Genomic DNA, 14,325 nt, shown 5'->3' with positions numbered 1-14,325 from the left:
GCACGGTGGTTCAAACGTTGGAATGAGCCACGAACATTTCAAAATCTCCAAATCCACAGAAAAACCCGCATCACCGGCTGCTCTCAGAAACCTCCAAAATCTGGCCACCCAGGACCCTCGTCTCCTCATGGCAATGCGGCTGGCAGCGGCACCCCCAGGACGTGGCATATGTGGTCTAGTCCCCCAACAGCAAGGAGGTGCCTCCCCAAAGGGCCCTCCCCTCAGGGTCCTATCACTTTGAACCCAGTTGTGGCCCCAGGGGACCCCTCTGGGTTTGGATGGTTCAGCAAATAAGCAGGCAAGGAACAGGGGGGCCCAAGGGCACCATAGGGCTCACTCACAGTGGGGCCGTTCTGGATGGGGAAGGGGTGGGCCCGGCCCAGGAGGCTGCAGTCTCCCACCCTCTCCTGCTGACGAGCCTTGTCAATTCTGTATCCCCCCCGCACGTAGGCACTCAAGTGCCAGGGCCACACTCCCAGAGCAGAGGGCCTAGAAGGGCAGCAGCTGCGTCCCCTCACACCTGCCTGGCCTGCCCACGGGCCTGCACAAGACCAGAGAGCAGAGATCCCAGCACCGCCACTCTCAGGTCAGGAGGAGGGAGGAGAACGTGGGAACCCCAGGAGTGTCCCGAGCAGCTGCTCTGTGGGACACGGCAGGACGCGGGGGCTTGCTGAGATGGTCTGCTGGGTGACGATGGCGAGCGCAGCCCCCCCCCACGCACGCCGCACAGCATGGTGAGCCGTGTCCAGGCTATGCACCCCTCCCTGGGCGCCACCTCCCCAGGCTGCTTTCCTGCTGCTCGGCAGGAATGCAGTGAACAGGAGGCAAGTCCAGATGCGCAGAAAACCACTTGTCAGAATAAATCACTTCACGTATGACACACACTCACTGATGCTGTCATAAAAATAATGGCACGGCACTTTTTATTTTCTTTAATCAGAAAAATAAGCCCCGCGTTTCTGGAAGACCCTGGGTGAGGACCAGATGCCCGTAAGCCCTGCTCTGGGCGTTGGGCGGCCCCCACACCCAGCCAGTGGGGACCCCGGAGGGTCAGTGTCCTCATGAGCAAATGGGGTGGGTGGGGGGCACCTCCAAGCCTCCATGAACAGGGTCAGCACTGGAGCGGCCGTCGTGGCCCAGTGAGACTAGGCATACAAAGGGCTGCTGGGAGCCCAGCCAGGGCACCCCAGGGAGCTGACGCTGCTCTCCAGAAAGGGCTGCAACCCCTCCTCCAGAGACCCTCAAATTCTGGAGAGTCACAGCTCAGCTTTTGCCTCATGCCCAGGACTCCAGGAGCACCAGTGTGGGACTGCCCTGAGCCAAGGGTCTGGGGTGAGGAACGGGCGACCCCTGAGCACAGGTGTGGGATGGGCGGAGGGCAGAAAACGCCCTGTAGTGTGAGGTCTGTCCCGACAGGGAACATCCTGGGGGGCCAACATCTGGAAAGCTGCGTGGGCTGAGTACGAGGCCAGGAGGAGTCATTCCAAGAATAGCCCCCGCCCTCCTGGTCCAGAGCTGGGGGGCACGGGAGACTCTGCCTCCACTTCAGGGCCTCGCCACTGGGGCGGATGCAGAGTTGAGGGGGTGGGGGAGGACACCCTCCTATTACCAGCAGCTCCTACTTGGCCACAGACAGCCCTGAGTGCCCCCCGTGTCCCCTCCCTGCATTCACAGAACCCTGGAGATGGACACACATCATGGCCCTTTGCCAGAGGGGAGGTGAGCGGGACCTGTGGCCTGGCTCCAGCTGGGCCCACATTCTGCCCAGGAGCATGGAATGCACACTGGCCAAATGAGTTAGGGCCCAAGGAGCGCAAGGCCTGCAGCTGGCACACCCCGACACGTGTGTACACACACCACATACATGCACGCACACGCTCACACACACACACTTGCAGGGCAGCACACCCAGCGTGGGTGTGCACAGACTCTGACATACGAGGACACGTGGGCACTTCCGAGGCACAGAGAGACACTGAGGAACCCCTCCAATAAGCCCGAGCCCTCGGGGCAGCCGTGTCCACGCTCCCAGGAGTGTGCGCGTCCCAAAGTAGCGGGCACGACAGGGGCAGGCATGGCAGGGAGGTGGGAGGGTGCTGGGGTCCTCTCTCTCTTCCTGGTGCAGGTGGGCCTCAGCCTGGTGGCGGCCCTGCAGGGGGCTGCCTCTGCGGAGCCTCAGTTTCCAACCGCAAACAGCCTGGCCTGTCTGGAGAAGGCCTCTGGCCCGTCAGGCAGCACATCTGCCCGGCACGGCCACACCCAGGGTGGTCTAGAACGCGGGCATCAGGCTCCAGGACTCACAGACGGGGCCTGGCGGGCCACCGCAGGGGTGGAGGATCGAGTCCGTCGTGACCTCAGGGGCCTGCAGGGACGGCCCAGTGCCAGGAGGGAGAGCTGCGGCTGATGGGCCCGAACCAGGTCCAGCAGTGACCGCCGCGGCTGGCTCGGGGGCCCCAGGAGGGGCCGACGGGGCGGGGCTGGCCGGCCCAGGAGTGACGGGCGCTCCGGGATGGGGAGTAATGGCTGGGGTTTGCAGGGCTGGCTGGGGCCCAGAAGGGACTGCAAGGGCTGGCAGGGTTGCTTTGGGCCCAGGAGTGGCCGCTTGGGTGGGTGAGGCTGTTCTGGGCCCATGAGGGGCCGCTTTTGTTGGCACGGCTGTCCAGGGCCCAGCAGTGAAGGTTTTGGGGGGCCAGGGTGCTCTGGGGCTTCAACTAATTGCTGGGGCTGACTGAGGCCCAGCAGTGACCCCTGGGGGCGGCTGGGCTGGCCCAGGAGGGACCTCCGGGGCTGGCAAGGGGCTAAGAGAGCCCGCCGGGGGCAGCAGCACTGGCCTGAAAGTGAGCTGGCGGGCCGGCGGCGGGGACGCAGCAGGAGGAGTGACTGGGGGGGCCGGCACCGCTGTCCTGAGGATGCCCTGCTAGGCTGGCCACGGAGACAGGGGGCCACCCATGACCGCACAGGCCAGCAGCGGTGCCAGAGGGCCAGCAGGGACCGCAGGGGCCGGCAGAGGTGGCATGGGGCCAGGAGGGAGCGCAGGGGCCGGCAGCGGTGCCAAGGGGCCAGCAGGGAGCGCAGGGGTCGGCAGCGCTGCCATGGGGCCAGGAGGGAGCGCAGGCGCCGGCAGCGCTGCCTAGGGCCTAGGATCGCCCAACGTGGCCGACAAGGCTGAGCCAGGAGTGACTGCTGGGGCCGGCAGTGCTGATCTGGGGCTGGAAGCAGCCGCTGGGGCCGGCAGGGCTGACCTGGGCCCAGAAGTGACCGCCGGGGTTGGCAGGGCTGTCTTGGGCCCAGAAGTGACCGCTGGGGCCAGCTGCGCTGACCCGGGAGTGGCCGCTGGGGCTGGCAGGGCTGCCCAGGGTCCGGGAGAGCCCGACGGGGCTGACAGCGCTGACACGGGGCTGGGAGTGACCCCTGGGGCTGGCTGGGCTGGAGCTGCTGCTGGCGCTGGGCCGGGCCGTTCTGGTCCCAGTGGTTGGCTGGGAGCGGCCCCCCTTCTGGGGAGCACACCTGCATGGAAGAAAGAGCACGTGTCCACCTGGGCAGGTGTGCCTGCAGACCCCCCAACCAGCCCGGGCCCCTGAGACATGCTGCCCCCTCACCAGCAGCCCAATCCCCAAGGGAGCTGAAAGTGGAGTGTGAAACACCAAGAAGAACTCCTCTCTGAAAAGAAGGCGCAAACCAGCGAGTCCCTGAGGAGGAAAGCAGCTGCAGGGCTGAGCCGGCACATGGGATAGAGCCCCACGCTCTGGGGGAGAGCCCCCACCCCGGTCCCAGTCTCCCCACCCTATCCCAACTGGGCTCTGGTGACAGCAAGGACGGCCCCTCCCACAAGGGCCAGGCTCCCAGCCACTGTGGAGGGAGGCCCCTGGGTGGGGCTACTCCCTGCACCGGGACCCCTGCCTATGAGTCACATGACACCCCCCCTCACAGATATGCTGCATTCTACAGAAGATTAGCAGATGGAAAACACCCAGTGCTGAACCTGGCCCCCACGCATTACAGACACCCTGGACACCCCGTGGTCGGCGGAGCCTGACAGACGCAATGGGGAAACGGGGCCAGCCTATCAGCGGGTGCACCCTTCTGCCCCAAGTACACACTCCCCCACCCCCAATCCCTGGGCTCCCAGCTCGCCCCCTCTGGCTGTGCGACCCACCAGGGGAAGGTCTCCTGTCTGCTCAGGACCTGGGCTCACGGCGAGCGGCCGCCTCGGGCCCCAGTCCACATGTGCCCCATACCCCACACCCAACAACGATGGAGCACGTTGCCAGGCAGGCCCAGATGCCGACGGTGGTGTCCAGGTGCTGGTGTGGCCCCGAAGGCACCCAAGGGAGAGGGTGCAGCACCCGCGGTTCTGAGTGGGGCGGGGCCCAGTGCTCACCTGCCTGCTGGGCTGCAGCGGCACCTTCTTCTTCCCCCGGTCGCAGGCAGGCTCCAGGTCCTGCGCGGGGCTGCCCATCTCCGGGGGACGCCCATTCTCACTTGGTTCTGCGGACGGGCCATTTTCTGACTCGCGGGGCTTCTTGGCAAGGCGACGTTCCCATTTCTCCTTCCGCTCATGCGGCTTCAGGGCCATGTCCTTCTGTGAGTGAGGAATGACAAAGCTGGTTAATTGGCAGTGACGTCAGTGACACCATGCAAGACCGCACTGCGCTCTGCGGGGAGGTCTCTAGGCATGTGACAGCACCTACCTGGAGGCGTCAAGCACCGCACACCCCCCCCCCAACCAAGTGGGCTGTCAGGCTGGACTCACACCTCAGGAAGATGGGCAGATGGGTCAGACGAATGTGGGTGGGCCTGTCGGGACTGGGGGGCTCAGAGGGTGATGTGGAAACAAAGCTAGACTAGAGGCTAAGTTTCCCAAGGGGCCCTAGCCGGTCACAGGGGCCCCTGATCTATGGTCCGAAATGGAGCAGGTGCTGCACCGGCCTCCCGAGGGGTGCCCCTTGGATTTCTGAGCTGAGGGCCATCACCATAGCTGACCACTGCCCTCTGGTCTGGAGCCACTCATGGGTTTATGTGCCCAACCCCACGCAGCCTGCCATCCTGATGCTATGGAGGCCCGTCTTGGGAAACCAGTCCCTGACTCAGCCAGGTATGCAGAATTTCAGGGCTCTGGACCCCTTCCCCGGAACAGGGACCTGTGCCCATTCTGCTGACAGCTGCACCTGGTCCCAAAGCAGGGACCGACACCCAGCAGGTATTTACGGAGCATGCGCTGCTGTGCCGATGCCGACCACAGCAGCAGGGTCCCCACAGCACCGTGCACAGCTCCTACTATGTCGAGCTGGTCCTGCCAGTGAGCCCAGGGCCCAGGAAAGCCTGCATTTACCTCTGGTGAGCAGGCTGGTGTCACCCACCAGCCTCATGCTTGGGTCCATGGGGTGGGGGGAAGGTACCACCTCCACGGGGCTGCTGAGAGGGAAGGAACCCACTGGAAGGGACTCCGAAGATTCTGAAAGCATTCACCCAAGGGGGAGGGGAGGAGGGCCTGAATGAAGATGATGCCCATGGCTGAGGTGCTCCCCCACATCCCAGGTGATACCCTCATGGCCCCACAGGAAGTGCTTCCTGAGAACCTGAGGGGTGACAGTGGCAGCCTCTCCAAGGGCTGGCCTCTATGCTCAGGTGGGCACCTGGCCCCAGCCAGCCCTCAGTGCACCTGGGCAGGTGGCAGAGAGAACCAACATCCCAGTCTGTTGTGGTCCCCTGGCCTGGCAACGGAGACAGCGACATGCTGTGCTTGGCAGGTAAGGTCCTCTAACCTCGCACCACACGCACACATCCTGTCTGATGAGAGGGGCCCGCTATCCCCAGAACGAGTGAGGGGCACCAACATGGCTGGCCAGACTAGAGCTGCCCTTCCAGGCACGGAAGCCCCCACGACCGTCCTGCTCTGTGTGACCCCACAGCCTGGGCTGGGAGCAACCGTGCCCGGCTGTAGGCTGCACGTGGGGGTGGCGGCAGACCCCTCCTCTCTCAGGGCAAGACACGCTGCACTCCCAGGAGGCTCCTGAGGGGCCCACACCCACAGCCACAAAGACGGAGGACAGCCCCATCAAAGCCTCTCACCTCTGATACGACACTAAGGGCCGGAGTGTGCATCCTCCTGCATGAGGAGGGGTTCACCCTGCAGCCCCGCCCCCTCCCCAGGGCTCACTGAGGGGCAACGGGATGGGAGAGGGGAGGCTGGGCTGGCAGGGGTGCCTGTCCTGGGACATCCGCAAGGTTGGGAACTCTCCCTGCTGAAGCTGTTCCCTAAGTCTGATGACCAGCTTGGCCCACGCCACGTGGCTCTGCCCTAAGCTCCACAGGCTTCCGCGAGGGCGGCACGTGGATCCTGACTTCTCAGACCTGGGACAGACCCTTCCCCACGCTCACCTTCCAGAATATCAGACCCTAGGGGCACCCACAGGCTGCTGGCATTTCTGCGGCCCCTCCCGGAGTCCAGGACGGATGCCCTCATGCCCCTCTGACCCTTCAGAGCCTCAGCTCATCTCAGCCCAAAGGGGCCGCTCCCCCCGGCCACGACAGTGGAAGCCCTGCTCACTGCAAGACCTCCCAGCTCCTGCCCTGCCTATGGGTCTCAGGTCGATTCCAGACTCTGGGGCGCCCCCACCTTCGCATACACAGAGCTGGCAGGAAACACTGACTATGACAGCTCGGCTCCAGGCACCAGTGAGCAGCTCAGGAGGCCGCTGGCTCAAATGGACAGTAGGGCAGCCCCAGCTGGGAAGCCAAGGGGAAGGGGCCACGTCAGAGCTGCTTAGGGAAGACTCCTGGGCAGGGCCTGAGGCGGTGAGGAGCTCCGCGCTCCCTCCCTCTCTTGTGCCTGCCTCCACTGTATAGGTCCGCAGGCTTCCCCGGGCAAGAAAACCGACGCAGTCCCTGCAGTGACGGGAAAGTCTCAAAGACAGCGGCTCACTCTCCACCCGTGGGCACTTAATACTCACTGACTCCCGGTGTCCCCACGACACACGAGTGCCACACCCCCTTCGACAGTCAGTCCCTCTTAGCACATCGCTTTCAGGCCTCCTGCCCTGGGCCAATCTCGTGGCTCACAGGCTGTTCCCTCCCACACAGGCCCCCACAGTCCCCACGTCCCCGCCCTGGATGCTGCCGCGTAACAGCAAGGTGTCAGAACCTCAGCACCTCACCGCCCACCCCCAGGGCCCCTGCCCGGCCCCAGCCCCGCATCGTGGTGCAGAGGGCAGGCCCAGCGGACTGTGGGCAGAGGACTACGGGGAAAAACCGCAGCAACGTGCTGGAAAGGGTGGACCAGCCAGGGCCTTCCAGAGCAACAGACCAGCACGATGCGTATACACAGACAGCCTTCCTGTGAGGAGCTGGCTGTGCAAGTGTGGGGGCTCGGATGCCCCAAGATTTGTGGGCAGCCCAGAGGCCCAGGAGGGCCAGGGGTACGGTTCCTCCCAGGGCTGGACAAAACCTCGGTCCCAGCTCAAGGGGCCAGGCAGGAGGAGCGCTCCCTTCCGTGGAGGAGGGTCTGGCTTTTTGTTCTATTCAGGCCTTCAGGGGATTGGATAAGGCCCACCCACACACGGGAGGGCCGCCGCCTCATCCACTTTAGATTTAAATGCTAACGTCATCCAGAAGCACCCGCACAGGTACCCAGAACAATGTCTGACCAAACGTCTGGGCCCCTGGGGACACTGGCCCCACCAGGGGCAGGGACAGACACTACCTGGAGGGCTTGTGGGTGTGGTGAGGAGGTGGGAGTTTGGGGCGCCCCACCACACACGTGCACACACGTGTGCAATGCTCACACTCCCACGTGTGCACGCACCCCTGGCCTCCACAGCCTGGGCAGCAGGCGGGGCTGGAGCCCAGAGCAGGACGGCTGCCTCTGCCAGGCCGTCTGTGCCGTGGCTGCACTGTGTTGGCTCCTGGGCCCCACTCCACCCTAATGTCAGCTTCTCAGCTCCCAGGTGTGTACACACGGCCACCTCGACCTTCACACTGCCAAAGAGAGCAGCCAGTCCTCTCTCCCCAGACGCCTGCGGGCCACCTCCTTCTGCAAGAAGCGAGCATCCTGCCACTCTGTGACTCCACAACACGGACCTCCTGAGCCGCTGTGGGGTGAATCCCACTTTCACAGAGAGAGCCACCGATTCCTAGGACCTTCCAATCAGGTAAAATCACAGAAACAATTTCTAGCCTGGGGGACAGCCTCTGAAGTCCCACGAATGAGCCCTGGAATGAGAACAGGGCTGGCCTGCGGTGCATATGATCAGAAGCACGAGCACATACTAACTAGGAAACCTGTGGGAACAGCCTGCCCCTCGGGACAACTGGCTGGGCTGGGATCAGTCTTTCTAATGAGCACTTGTAGTCAAAACAGACAAAACAGGGGGACAGGGGAAGGGCAGGCACACAGCACAGCAAGCGCAGTGAACCGCCAGCCGCAGACCAGGCAGTGGGCTCCACAAAGGCCTCCCTCTAGGCCCCGCCCCGGCCTCTCTGCGGGTTCTGGAAGGGCCTCAGGGCAGCTCCAGGCCACTTCTCCAGACACATCCAATCACCACACCTTTCACCCAACGAAAGCCTGCATCAACCACAAAACGTTCAATGCAATACATTCTCTGTAAACCTGTTATGTTTGTTTTTTTGGGTTTTTTTGGTTTTTTTGAAACAAAAAACCTAGGTTGTTAGAACAGTTGAAATATCAGTGACCGGGCCTCTCCCCTGGCTTGGACTCAGTCCAGCGGCATCCCGGCCCCAGGGCAAGAGCTCCCGCACCTGAGGAGTGGGGGAGCTGGGAAGCCACTTGCCCCCGGCCCAGCAGAGGAAGAGCCAGTAGGCGAAAGGCCTGGGGCCTGTGCACACGGAGGGACAGTGACACCATGGGCCCTCTCGTGGCTCAAGGGGGCAAGAGGCCTTGTGCGCTGGGATCCAGAGGCGGCCGCCCCACCCAGCCACTGCCCCGAGGATGACCCCAGGCATCCCTGGGCTTCCTGGAGCAGACCCTATGCTGCGCACCCAAGAGGCTCTTGGTCACAGACTCAACAATTCCTGCCATGGGGCACTGCTGGGACATGCCTGGCTGGCCCTTTCCTGGCACGCCAAGGCTGGCGCTGGCCTTCACTTGTCTTACGCTGAGCTTGTGTGAGCCCGGGCCAGTTTTGGAGGCTCACACCACCGCAGCTCTGCCCCCACTGAGCCTGCAGTGGGAGTGCTGGCCCTGGGTTCCGATGGCGGCTCTGTCTGGACCACAAGGCCTCTGGGTAGGTGCAGTTTCCTCATCTGTAGACTGGGGCAGCAGCTGTGCCCAGGCTGTGGTGAAGGCTCTGGGCGAGACAGAGCCGCAACAGCAGTGACTGTCCCACCAAGGGCCAGGGCAGGTCTGCCGGCAGAGAGATCCTCGGGGCAGACCCCCGGGGAGGGAGACCGAGGTGAGCGGTGGGCTGACGTCTCAGGACGCTCAGTGTGCTGCAGCTGGGTCCACGCTAGGAGCCTAGAAAACTGGAGTGTGCCCATGGGGAAGCAAGCCTGGCCCGGGCTGCAGCAATGCCCTGGGGTGGGCCGGGACAAGCTCCAGCAGTCCAGGGCCAGGCTGTATCCTTGAGCTGCCGTCTGCCCACAGACCCATCTGTGAGCCCACACAGGCAGGGCGGCAGATGTGGCCAGGCGCGCCCCAGCACCTGTGCCTGCACACAGAGGGGCCCTACAGAGGGGGCACGGCCAAGCGCGGCGGCCCACAACCCTTGAGGCCTGAGACAACAATTCCACAGTGAAGCCCCCAGCACCCTCAGGAATAGCCGGGCCTCTGGACCCTCCCCGGACCACTGGATCTGCACGTTGTCGTGAAATCAATGATTACATTTTCCTGTAGCAATTTTATGGGGCTATTTTTAGCTCTCCTAAACGTTACTACTATGCAGTACCAATGAGATCTCTAACTGCACTTCAGTAAACCAACTGTGCAGAGATAAAAGTAATTAGAACTGGCAAACCCAGACCCACATTCTCTCTCACTGAGGGCTGAGGCTGCTAGGTTCCATGTGGACTGGGCCTCTCCAGGCTCCCAGATCCTGCAGGCAACGGCATGGCCGCACCCCTCCAGCCAGGTGGGTGCCCCCTCTGCTCCTGGAACTGCATAGGGGCCTCTTCCCCAGCACCTGGGCCTGAGCCCCCAAGGTCGCACAGAACCCACCCCTCACTGACAAGCATCGGCACTCCTGGTGTAGTGGAAGGCCTGGCCCAGCTGACACCCCCGCCCCCCCGCATGATTGAGGCTGCCTGTCTCCCAGAACCTCTGGGACTCGGGGCCCTCCAGCAAACCTTGCTGACTCGCGGTTCATTGCTCCAGAAGCTCAGGCCAGATCCCACCTGCTGCTCACCTAGCAGACAGTCCTCCCCAACCGGGAAGGCTTCAGCACACACCTGCCCCAGGGGCTTGGTACAGCTGTCCCCTCCACCCTGCTATCTATGTGGCTCACTCTCCTTCACCTGCAAGTTTGGGCTCACACTTCACACCACCCCCCACCAAGTATAACCCCAGCCCCATGCCCTTTCTACCTTCTGTGCTATGACCCACCCCCCTCCAACCCCAGGGGCAGAGGCCACGTGTACCGGCATCTCCTTCTGCATGGTCAAGGGCCCTCTCCCCAGGAGGGACCACCCTCCTCCCCCACACCAATTAGAAAGGAGGCAGCCTGCGCGTCCACCGCCCACCAGCAACTGGGTACACCCCCCAACCGAGTATCCTTGTTTGTCTGGGACTGAGAGGGCTCCCTGGATGTGGGGAAGGCACAGAGAAACAGGAGGTCCTGTGAACCGTAACAGCAGCACTGCCCTATCACACACCACCTTCACCAGTCACACAGCGCTGGGCGACAGGATGGCAGCAGGGTGGGGGTGAGAGGGTCCCTCTGCCAGGCCTAACTTCCCACCCCGGGCCCCTGCACCTCCAGGTGCAGCGAGGACTGGGGCACCTCTGACACCTGCTGCTGACCACGTCCGGAGTCAAAGACGGACTCAGAGCTGGCCCGGACAGTCCCTGCAGGCAGTCCCCCCCAGCTGCCCCTGCCCTGGCATGAGGACCACGTCCAGTCGCCCCCTCCAGCGATGATGCTGGGACAGCAGTCCTCCCTGACCTGTCCCCCCCTTAGCTCACAACCACACCAGATAGGTACTGCTGGGGAGCGTCTTCCCACCCCCACAGCCCACCCGCTGTCCCTCCATGTAAGCCATCCTGCCTCACAGGTCCCTAAATCCACCAGGACTGTGGCTACCTGAGGGTAATACTGCTCTCGAGGACCATCCCCTGAAGGGCTTGCTGACACCTTAGCTACTCCAGGACCTTCTGGAACCCACCTCATGCACTTGGTTCCTCTGAGTCAGTCTCCTGCCAGCTCACAGCACTCCCCCTCAGCACCCCTGCTCCTGGGTGCCCACCCACACTGTGCTCTATGCACTGGAACACCTGGCAGGACCAGTATGGCTTGAGGGCAGACGGTCAAAGACCCAGGAGTTGGGGAGTCGGTCCAGCAGCAGGACAGCCTCAGCAGAAGCACCACAGCCTCTATCACACCCAGTGCTCAGCACACTAGTGGGGACCCCCCTTCCCAGGCTCTGTGAAGACACTCATTCCTTCCCATGTCCATGCAGCCCCCACCATGTGCTGAGTGGTTGCTGGGGCAGAGGAGCCACCTGGAAACAGAAGAGACCCACCCACCCTACAGCCTGGGACGAGTCAGACAGATGATGACGGCGACAGGTGCTCTGGACAAAGGCACGAAGGTGGAGGAGGACGGTGGGCACGCAGCCTGAAGCAAAGAAGCAGCCAGAGTGAGGGGCAGGCCAGCCCCGTTCTGGGCCCCCTGCCCAGGTCTGCACACCACAGACACATCCTCCCATGTCCGCGCATGCACGCCCCACTGCGACCCCACACTGTGACCCCACACTGTGACCCTGTGCTGACCACCCTCTAATCCACACTCCACTAGGACTTCATGTTCACAACCGCTGAAGTGGCAACTGGGTTTGGAGGTCAGTCTCTACCCAAGCCCCTCCCCGCCGCTCCACATACAGACCCTGCTGTGTGCTCGCCCATGACTGCCAGAGCTGGCCTCAGGCTCGCTGCCTGACACGCTCCCCCTCGGTCTCTGGGACCGGCACAGCTGCGGCTCAGCTGTCACACACGGGGGGGCCGTTCGGGGAGGCCAGGAGCCAGGGCCACTGCTGCTGAAATGTCCCCTGCCTGTGTGTCCTGGGGCGGGGGACGAAGAACCAACCTCAGGATTAGCTCCCAGAAGAACGCTGGAGAGGGGATGGGGAGGGGCAGGACCATGTGGCAGGCACGTTCAGCTCACCGCCTCCACTTCCCAGATGAGGACATCGAGGCCCAGAGCAGGCGGAGGGCTACCTGGGGCCACGTGGGGAGGAAAAGTGAATTTAAACCAGGTGTTTGGACTGGGCTCACACACTTCACTGTCCTCCTCAGCTGGCTGGGAGCAGGGGGAGACTCAGATGAAGCATCCTAAACTTGCTCCTGAAAGATGGGACCAGCATAGCAGGTGCAAAGGCCCTGAGACAGGAGTGCCTGGGGCCCCAGGTGAGGGGGTGGGCAGGGCCAGGGTTCATTCGATGGGTGACAAACAGGGACCCCTGACTGTACCCAGGAGCAGGTCTATGTGAATTCCTGACAAATCCCCACTGGGCTACAGGTGGACCCGGTTACTGAGCGTGTGCCGTGCAGCGTGTGGAACAGCACGGGCCGAGGATGGGCCGGAGCGAGGCGTCAGAACACAGCTGCAATGGGTAAGGTCAGAGAGCTGATGGGGGTCATGGCACATCCTGATGGTCCCTGTGGGGGCTCTATGTCTGACTCTTAGCATCGCTGCACAGACTGGGCTGTGGCCTCCCGCTCCTCCTTGGCAAAGGGGTACAAGTGGTGGCCCTCCAACAGAGCCACTCACATGCCCTGCATGGACATGGACATGCTCTGCCCCCCACACCTACCTGCTGACGCTACTCTCACCAGAGAACCCTCCCTTGTCTGGGGCCCTCAGGCGCCTGCAGTTGGGTTGGCACGTAAGTGGCTCCATGCCTGCCACCTGTGTGGAGTCCAGGGAGCAGCGCCCGCCCCAAACAGCGGCTCCAAGGAAGAGGCAGAGCTGGGGTCACTGAGACGCCTCACTAGGCGGAGTCTAAGCCGGACAGACGGGTGTGTGTGTTTGGGGAGGTGAACACGTGGATGTGCCCCGCCAGTCCAGCGTGGCCTTTCTGCCAGCAGATCCCTCCCCTACACAGACACACATCCCCCCACACGCCTCACACGTGTGCACACACACTGACTGCAACTGGGAAGACAGGCAGGGGTGGTCTACACGCTGGGCTGGGTACCAGGGTTCCGGAATCAGCTCTCCCCCACATGCAGCTTCAAACAGAAGCCTGGTACACACAGTCCTGGGGAGCTGAATAAGGCTGGTAACTTGTTGGCAAGTTTTCTTTCTTCAGCTACTCGGGTAAACCAGGGCACCAGAACAATCTCACATGGAACGGGAACCAGATACCACATTTGCCCGGAGTCCCCAAAGCACTCACTTCCATGTGGGTTTCAGATTCTGGCTCCCAAGGCAGAAAGTCCCTCGGGTGCCCTTGGGGCCCAGCTCAACTGCCTCATAGCCTCATTGACCTTCTCCAGGTGTCCCAACCTGGCTGCCATCCTCCTGGGCTAGTCCCTGCCAGCCCCCTCCTAGCACCTGCCTGGCCTAGACAGCCTCCTCCCGAGCCTGCGATCTCCTTTCAGGCACTGACCAATCTAGTTACCTAGCTGCATCCTGTCTGGAGCCAACCTGGGGGCTGCCACAGAGACTGGCACACAGCTGGTGCTCAATAAATGTTCAGTGAATCAGGATAGGAAGAATAGGTCTGTGCACTCCCTGCTGGCCAGCAGTCACTTCTAGAGGCCTACAGCCCCACATGGGAGCCTGGCCTGCCCTGCGGCAACCACTGCCCGGGCCCCAATAAACAAGAGGCAATTAGAAGCCATCCGGAGCCACGGTCCCAGTGAGCGGCGGCTGCCACGGTTGAACGAAGGAAGCCACGGCTCGGTTTATCTAGCGGCGTTGGAGAGCTCTGACTGGGACAGGGTCTGGCTGCCCAGGCTTCTGGGAGGCCTCATGGAGGCTGCAGCTAGGGGCTTTCAGCAGAGAGCACAGGCAGGTGACCGTGGCCTGCGTGGTGTGACCGTGGCTGCACCAACCAGCTCCTCTTCCACCCTGGGCAGTTAGCGAAAGCCTGGTGCCTTGGCTTCCCCCTCAGCTTTCCCTAACAGGGTTGCCCACGGCCCCCACCGCTGGG

The 14,325-nt window shown here is 63.0% G+C and overlaps 1 protein-coding gene across 14 annotated transcripts in view; it reads right to left on the bottom strand.

Annotated features, from left to right (window-relative positions):
* FBRSL1 (fibrosin like 1) overlaps positions 1-14,325 on the bottom strand; it is an 84,426-nt gene that overhangs the window by 62,209 nt on the left and 7,892 nt on the right. For 13 of the 14 annotated variants that reach the window (XM_045815713.2, XM_045815716.2, XM_087857459.1 and 10 more), the window contains exon 2: positions 4,382-4,582. In XM_045815713.2, the coding sequence (XP_045671669.1) occupies positions 4,382-4,582 (201 nt within the window). Of the gene's footprint in view, positions 1-900; positions 3,508-4,381; positions 4,583-14,325 lie in introns of those variants that run through there. The other variant, XM_045815720.2, reaches the window with a different exon arrangement.

The sequence above is a fragment of the Ursus americanus genome, chromosome 30 (genome assembly GCF_024610735.1).
Source record: "Ursus americanus isolate L20-20 chromosome 30, mUrsAme1.1.p, whole genome shotgun sequence".
Lineage (NCBI taxonomy): Eukaryota > Metazoa > Chordata > Mammalia > Carnivora > Ursidae > Ursus > Ursus americanus.
This window is presented reverse-complemented; position numbering and strand designations above follow the sequence as displayed.